Below are 8,310 nucleotides of genomic sequence, written 5' to 3' on the forward strand. Positions count from 1 at the left end.
GACCCGTCCCCAATAAAAAAACTAAACATGTGATGAGGACGACTTGTACTGTTGGACACATTAAGACAAAATAGCTCCTAAAATCATCAGGACATCTTTAGGTGTTAGATGAAGGAACAGAAATATGACAAACAGAAGTTTTATCAGAATCTGTTCCAGCCTGAAACACAAGAAATGACAAATATTAACAAACCTGAAACATTTTCAGTTTTCAGGTTTTAGCTGCTGGTCTGACTGCAGATCCTGACCTGTTGGGGTCTGTGTTAAACTGAAAGCCGGATATTATTGAAAAGCAGGAATTTGGGAGGAATTTTCAGGAAGTGTTGACAACGACAGCCACACAAAAGAACGTGCAGGTCTGTTGGTCGAAGACTTCCTGTCAGGCTGCCAGGAAACTGTCTTCACCCAGAATAACCGCTTGGCGTGAGGAGGATTTGTGTTAGCGGCATGTAGAGAAACCTTCGGCTGTTTGTCTGATGTTTACGAGGTCGAAACTGCAAACATCCAAACACAGATGTGCAGCTGAAGCTCCTTGTAGACCACCTGATGTCTTCATGTCGCCGTATAAATCAGGGATGAAATGAGACTTCATATAAGACCTTTTTGATCTTTTGTCTGGAACTCCTTTGGTTTCCTTCTGGGTCAAACTGTCAGAAAGTCCAACAACCACACAGACATTCAACATGGATGAAGGGAGGTGTGTGTGGTTTCACCTGTTACCTTTTCTCCTCAGTTCCAGCGGCGGTCACTGAGGTTCGGGTCAGTAACAACGGTCGAACAGACTTCCTCACCGTGTCCTGGAACCAGGCTGCAGGTGAGGTGGACAGTTACCTGGTGACCCTGAGAGACAGCGACAGGACGCTTCACACCGTGGTCGTGTCCAAGTCCAACCCCAGCTGTGTCTTCAACTCTCTGGTGTCCGGCCGCCTCTACAACATCTCCATCAGCACCTGCAGCGGGCGGTACCAGAACCACACCTTCATCCAGGAGAGAACACGTGAGCCACGCACCGCTTTGTTTCTTTGTTGTGTTTTTTGTGTTTGTGTCTTTCTTGGTTCAACAAAGCTAGACTTTCTTTCTTTAGTTTGACTCCACTGAGAGGTAATAGGAACTACGGTGATGGTTTGAAGTTTGTTAACTCAGACTCTGCGTGTGTTCGCTTAGAAAGTGGCGTTTCATGCATCATTTGATGCTTTTTCCACTTAAAAACAAACATTGATTGAACAAATAAAGTTATAAAGAACAACAGGGTACATTAATGGAATAAAGAACATAAAAACCCAGATAGGATAAATTCATAAAACTGGACTCATAAAGTGCTCCGAAACAGGTGATCAGTTCAGCCTCTGTTACCATGGTGATACCAAATGTTTAGTATTTTACATCACAGCACCTCTTTGGAAGGTTTTTAATGTTGGAATCACTTTTTGAGACTGATGTTGAAGTCTTAGCTGTAAACACATTAATGGTTCTCTTTCCTTAAACCCATCAGAACCATCAAAGGTGCAGAACCCCACAGCGACCCACGGTGCTCGGGACGACTACCTGAAGGTTTACTGGCGTCACGCTGCCGGAGACTTCGACCTGTACCAGGTGTTCATCAAACACAACAACACGTTCCTGCAAAACAAGACGGTGCAGAAGACTCGGAGTGAGTGTGTGTTCACGGGCCTGGTACCAGGCCGGCTCTACACGGTGCTGGTGAACACCTGGAGTGGACTGTATGAGGCCAGCGCCTCCACCCATGGCAGAACCTGTGAGTAACCACAGTCAGACTCACTGAGGTCCACAGCACACCTGTAACAGGTACAACGGACTAACCACAGCTCCTCTACCTCCTTCAGTCCCGGCAGCGGTCCGGTCTCTGGTTCTGGCAGGACAGGGGACGGAGGAGCTGCGGGTGACGTGGTCAGCCGCTCCGGGCGACGTGGATCACTATGAGGTTCAGCTGCTGTTCAGCGACATGAAGGTGTTTCCTCCCATCACTCTGGGCAGCGGAGTGGGAGAATGCGTCCTGTCGTCGCTCACACCTGGACGGCTTTACAAGATCCTGGTGTCCACGTACAGCGGTCCGAATCAGAAGGCTCAGCACATCGAGGGCCGCACAGGTCAGACCCAGAGGCTTCAGAGAAAAAAGGATTTAAATCGTTTTCATATCTACAGACTTTATTTTCATCGCAGTTACTTTGTTGTGTTCATCACTCTGAAAGGCGTAAACATGTTTCTCCTCCTCCTCAGTTCCCAGTAAGGTGAAGAACATCCATATCAGTGGGGACAGCAGCAGCCTAAAGGTGAGCTGGACTCCTGGACCAGGTGACGTGGACAGGTTCGATGTCTTCCTGTACAGAGGGAGCCGAAACTTGACCTTCAGAAATGTCCTGAAGCACCAGAACGAGGTGACGTTTGACTGGCTGCAGCCGGGTCAGGTGTACACCGTGATGGTCCAGTCTGTGAGCGGAGAGCTGCTGAACAACAACACCGCTGCAGGACGCACAGGTCAGAACTAACCCTAACCCTAAACGCCTTTAGAGCCCTCCATGAGCTGTAACACTAGGTTTCTGCTCTGTAGTCCCGTTAGCGGTCACGGGCCTGCAGGTGGACCCGGTCCTCAGCACCTGCAGCCTCCAGGTGAGCTGGCAGGAAGCGCTGGGCATGGCTGATGGATACATCCTGCAGGTTCTGGATGACAGAGGCAGCCTGGTCACCAATGCCTCACAGCCCTTCGGATTCACCAGCTACAGGTTTGATGGCCTTACGCCGGGGAAGAAGTACCGAATCCTGGCCCAGACCACCAGTGGGGGGGTCCTCAGCCTGGCCGTCAGCACCGAGGCACGAACACGTAAGATTTTTTCTTTCTGCTCAGACTGGATGTCTGAGTGTTTTACCAACCAAAAGAAAACAAAACTTCTTGTGTTTCTCTGTTATGAATCAAAACTTGTCCCCCTTTTCCTTCAGGCCCGGCTTCTGTCACCAACCTGTCCATCAGAACCAGTACCACCAACAGCCTGTCTTTCCACTGGTCTCCACCTGAGGGAGACTTCCAGTTTTATGAGGTCTTTCTGTATAAAAGTGATGAGTCGCTGCAGGAGAACCGGCAGATCCAACCCAGCGTTCAGCTGTGCTCCTTCCAGGGTCTTAGACCTGGAGCCCCGTACAGGATGGTGATCCTGATCCATAGTGGAGACCAGACCAACCAGACCTTCATGTGGGCCAGGACAGGTGAGAGCAGCCACGAGTTCTACCCGAGCAGTGAAGGGGGCAGGTGTTTGAACTGCAGGTTGTATCAGTGAACATTTTGCTCTTCAGTACCAGCAGCAGTGGCGTCTCTGAAGGCTCGGAGTGGAAACCAGTCCGATGTTCTGTGGGTGGACTGGGACCGGGGTGATGGAGATGTGAGTGGATACCTGCTGTCTCTCTACAACCCTAACGGCTCCCGGCAGGCTAAGCATCAGCTGGGCTCAGAAGCGACAGAGTTCAGTTTCTCAGGCCTCATACCGGGCCGGCAGTACCGGGCTGAGGTACTGAGTCTGAGTGGAGAGCTCCACAACCAAGCCACCGCTGTGGGCCGGACTGGTGAGAACCATGAGATCTATGACATAAAACTGTTAACTCACATTCTTCTTCAGTCAAAAAACAAGTGCTTCCATCTTCTCCAACCTCAGCTCCAAAACCTCCTACATCTTTCTTGTTTGGTGGGGTCACCAACATCTCCCTGGAGGTCACCTGGAGCGGTCCTGTAGATTCTGACTACGACGACTTTGACCTGAAGTGGACTCCTCAGGACAAGCTCTCAGTCATCAATCCGTACCACAGCCGAACGTCCGGCAGCCGCATCCTGAAAGGGATGTTCCCCGGCCGACTGTACACCTTCAGCCTCTGCACCGTCAGTGGGGCCACGCAGCCGGGGGCCACGCCTACCTACAGCACTCCGATCCAGAACAGCATCAGAACCAGTAGGTGGCAGCCCCTCACTCAGGTTTAAAGAAGATTCAAGAAAAGTAGGTTCATTTATTCACCTGAAATTCAAAATCTACACTGTAAAGAGACTTTAGTCCAGTTCAGATGGTCCCAGCAGAACCGGTCCAGAAGTCCAGAGTCGGTGCCAGTTAGGCGTGTCAGGATGTTGGAGGTGTTAGAAAAACAGAAGTCCTCTGAAGGTAGAGAGGAATGTTCTGCTCTGATGGACCACCATGGCACCATAGATGGGAACAGTCTGAACTGAGGCTGCAGAACCAGAAGTTCCTGAGAGGAACCCAGCGGTTCAGAAGGATCAGGAGTTTAAATATCTTCTGCAGACCCAGAAGTCTTTCTGTAGGCAGCTTTAAGGACTCAAACTGAGTCTACCTGATCTCTTTGCAGAACCGGAGCGAGTCCACAGCCTCCACTGTCATCCTCAGAGCTCCACCTCCATCTCCTGCTCCTGGGGGCCTCCAGAGGCCGACTTTGACTCCTACTCTATCGAATGCCTCCACCAGGAGTCTCACACTCTGGTCTATTCACGACGCACCGGGCACAACTCCACCAGCTATGTCATCACCCAGCTGGAGCCCCACAAACGCTACACCATCTCCGTGAAGGTCATCTCTGACAGGACGACCAGCGAGAAGGCGGAGGACAGCGTGGTCACCATGATCGACTGTAAGGGAGGTTGGAGGTTAACTTCTGGTGTGATGTGGTGGAAGGTGGAGGCAGTTGGAGAGATCTAGTCCTGTTGTTGTCCCTGCAGGTCCACCTAGGCCCCCCGTCAGTACCCGGGTCAGTGAAAAGTCTGCTGTGGTCTCCAAATCCTCCATCGTGTTCCAGTTTAACTGCAGCTGGTTCAGTGACGTCAACGGAGCCGTCAGCTTCTTCACTGTGGTTGTGACGGAGTCTGAAGGTGAGCTGAAGAAGACCCCAAACCCCCCAGGGGCCCCTCAGCTCTACAGGGGCCCCCTTTATGTGCATGTGGTCCCTGAGAGACCCTGCAGAATCCTGGGTCCCTTTACAGAATCCAGGACAAGAACAAAACTACAGAGAGAAACTTTTTCAGTGCAGTGTGAATTATTAAAGTTAAAACAAGCAGAGCAGAAGCTAAAATCAGCTAAACCTTCAACAAAAGCTAAAATGAACAAAATGGTAGCTAAAAGCTAAAATTAGCAAAACAGAAGCTAAAACCGTACCTAAATGGTTCAATGAGCAAAACAGTAGCTAAAAGCTAAAATGACGAAAACCCTTTCTAAAAGCAAAAACAAGCTAAATAGGAGCTAAGAGATAAAATTAGCTAAACAGAAGCTAAATTCTAAATAAAGCAAAACCTTAACTAAATGCTACCATTAGCAAAATGGTCGCTTAAGGATAAAATTAGCAAAACAGCATCTGAAAGCTACAATTCAAATAGTAGCTGAAACTTAAACTTAACAAACCCCTAACTAAAAGCTGAAAAAAGCAAAACAGCAGCTAAAAGCTAATAGCAGCAAAACTAACTAAAACCTATAATTACCAAAACCATAGATAAAAGCTAAAATTTGCAAAATGGTAGCTAAAATGAACAAAACCATAGCTGAAAGCTAAAAATAAACTAGTAGCTAAATGCTAAATGTGTTAAAATTAGTAGCTAAAATTTAAAATGAGCCAAACTGTAACTGCTGAACATCCTGATCCTGTCTCAGTCACGGCGGATAATAACAGGAAGATTCGGCACACCTGTGTCATTCCACACCTGTACTGTAGTCAGCCTCATGTGGCTCACTGAATCCACCTGGAACCACCTGACCTGTCTGCAGGTGTTGATGACAGGCAGCCGGACCAGCAGCACCCCCTGCCCTCCTACCTGGACTACAGCTCCAACAGCTCCATCAGGTCCTACCAGACCAGCTACTTTGCCAGCCGCTGCTCCGAAGGTCCCGACAGCAGCACCTACATCTATAACATCAGCCTGGGGACAGGGATGGACCTGCTGGGGGGCTCCTGTGATCACAGAGACCTGAATCATCCAGAGTCTAGCAGGGATCTGAACAACCTCTGTGACGGACCACTGAAACCAAAGACTTCCTACAGGTACTGAGCCCATCCTCCTGTTGTCCCACAGGTATGAGGATGATATGAAACAGATAAAAAAAGACCCTTTGTCTCCAAGTTTGTCCCAGTCTGACGTCCACTTCCTCCTAGCCTCCCAGTACTCCCAGCTCAGACTGAAACTACCTGTATAGGTTGTTAAGAACCAGATCTACTGACTCCAGATGTTATTAGAAAACATCCCTGCAGATAGTTTAACTGTGAGCTGGATCCAATTGTCTCCACCGATGGTGCAAGAAGAATAAATCATGTTTCTTTGTTGTTGTTTGTATCTTAGGATCAGCATCAGAGCGTTCACTCAGCTGTTTGACAGAGAAACTACAGACTCCAGATCCTGGTCTCCTCTGTTCACCGACACCTTCCTGTCTCCACCGGTCGTCACCGAGGCAGGTGAGGTTCAGTCCACCAGATACTCTGACCCGGAGCTCTGCAGGTCAGACATTAAACGCCTTAAGTAGCCCGGTTGGAAAGGTGCTATCACATGCCTTACATGCCTGAATTGATGTTTTGATGTCAGAGGTCGGAGGTCACAAACCCGATCTCTCATTGACTTCCACCGTATCTGAATTGTATTGTATCATAAATTTTCTCAGTCACTTCTCTGAGGCTTGGTTTTTAGTCTGTTTCTGGCTAAGTGTGGCCCCTCTTCTTTCAAAGGGAGGGAATCACCATGGCAACCAGTGACTCAGCAGATTCTGGGTCTTCTTCATTTCCCAGCATGCTTTTCTTCCTCCTATATTTCCATCATGGCTGCCCCCATAGATCCTTCATTTCATCTCTAATCAGACCTTTGGTGTTCAGGAGGGTTGAGGGTTACAACAGGAAGAAGTTTAACCTGGAATTTCAAAATAAACCTCAAAGATGTTCTTCTTAATAAGAGTCTGGTCCCATCATAGTTTAGAGTTTCTAATCAACTACAGGTAACTTTATTAAAACTGTCACACGTGTCTTTATACAAACTTTTTGTTCTGAAATGCAGTTTAACATGATCTTATGTAATAAGAAGAAGATGAAAACATCCTGAGCTCAGGTAGAAGTGAGGAAGACAGGTGAGAGGAAACAGGTGGAGGATGATAATGATCTGATCATCAGAACCTTTGTTTCCTCCTTCAGAACCACTGAGCGGCGTCATCGAAGGCATCAGCGCCGGACTCTTCCTCATCGCCATGATGGTGGCAGTCACTGTTCTGCTGCTCTGCAGGCACAGGGCTCGCAAACAGTGAGTATCTGTAGACACACCTGTGGGAGGTACACCTGTCAGGTATGTTACACCTGTACGTCAGGTATGTCTCACCTGTGTGTCAGGTGTGTCTCACCTCTGTGTCAGGTATGTCTCACCTGTGTGTCAGGTATGTCTCACCTGTGTGTCAGGTATATCTCACATGTGTGTCAGGTGTGTCTCACCTGTGTGTCAGGTATGTCTTACCTGTGTGTCAGGTGTGTCTCACCTGTGTGTCAGGTGTGTCTCACCTGTGTGTCAGGTGTGTCTCACCTGTGTGTCAGGTGTGTCTCACCTGTGTGTCAGGTATGTCTCACCTGTGTGTCTGGTATGTCTCACCTGTGTGTCAGGTATGTCTCACCTGTGTGTCAGGTATGTCTTACCTGTGTGTCAGGTATGTTAGGTGTAACAGTTGGTGCTGCTGTGTGTCCATCAGGGTGGAGGATGAGTCTGCTGTCAGGAGGAGTGTGAGGAGGGAGAGGTCAGCTGCAGGAGTCCAGCTGGGAGTCAGAGGGTAACTAATTATTTTTAGTCATGTTTAAAGTCTGTATCTCATCGTGCTTCAACAACATGAACGAGGGACTTTCCAAAATGTATTTGTAACATGAGACAGTATAAATTGTTTGTTCTTGCAAAGAAAAATGTGCATGAAAGTGTGAAAACACTGGTTTACCTCTGAACTTTAGTAGAAGCTCTTGAGTTCTACGTGTTTGTGAGCGGAGATGAGCTGCTGGAGCAGCTTCTCTGCAGACTCTGAATCAGTTTATTACACCTGTTGTTTCTCTGTCTTGTTGTTTCTCAGCAGCAGAAGAATCTCCAGGTAAGACATCCAGATTACAGGTGCTGGTCATAAAATTAGAATATCATGAAAAAGTAGATTGATTTCAGTAATTCCATTTTAAAAGTGAAACTTGTATATTATATTCATACATTACATACAAACTCATATATTTCAAATGTTTATTTCGTTTAATTTTGATGATTACAAATGACAACAAATGAAAATCTCAAATTCATCATATCAGAAAATTAGAATC

At 47.8% G+C, this 8,310-nt stretch overlaps 1 protein-coding gene across 3 annotated transcripts in view; it reads left to right on the forward strand.

The window, feature by feature from the left end:
• Positions 1-8,310, forward strand: part of LOC108248179 (receptor-type tyrosine-protein phosphatase beta) — a 19,753-nt gene that overhangs the window by 6,512 nt on the left and 4,931 nt on the right. Inside the window, exons 10-24 of one of the 3 annotated variants that reach the window (XM_037978409.1) lie at positions 734-997; positions 1,493-1,756; positions 1,845-2,108; positions 2,239-2,496; positions 2,570-2,839; positions 2,956-3,219; positions 3,307-3,573; positions 3,663-3,953; positions 4,360-4,638; positions 4,727-4,876; positions 5,763-6,036; positions 6,332-6,444; positions 7,168-7,273; positions 7,710-7,787; positions 8,076-8,093. In XM_037978409.1, the coding sequence (XP_037834337.1) occupies positions 734-997; positions 1,493-1,756; positions 1,845-2,108; positions 2,239-2,496; positions 2,570-2,839; positions 2,956-3,219; positions 3,307-3,573; positions 3,663-3,953; positions 4,360-4,638; positions 4,727-4,876; positions 5,763-6,036; positions 6,332-6,444; positions 7,168-7,273; positions 7,710-7,787; positions 8,076-8,093 (3,160 nt within the window). The remainder of the gene's footprint in view (positions 1-733; positions 998-1,492; positions 1,757-1,844; positions 2,109-2,238; positions 2,497-2,569; positions 2,840-2,955; positions 3,220-3,306; positions 3,574-3,662; positions 3,954-4,359; positions 4,639-4,726; positions 4,877-5,762; positions 6,037-6,331; positions 6,445-7,167; positions 7,274-7,709; positions 7,788-8,075; positions 8,094-8,310) is intronic. The other 2 variants (XM_037978410.1, XM_037978411.1) reach the window with 2 other exon arrangements.

Source organism: Kryptolebias marmoratus, linkage group LG11 (assembly GCF_001649575.2).
Source record: "Kryptolebias marmoratus isolate JLee-2015 linkage group LG11, ASM164957v2, whole genome shotgun sequence".
In the NCBI taxonomy this organism is placed as follows: domain Eukaryota; kingdom Metazoa; phylum Chordata; class Actinopteri; order Cyprinodontiformes; family Rivulidae; genus Kryptolebias; species Kryptolebias marmoratus.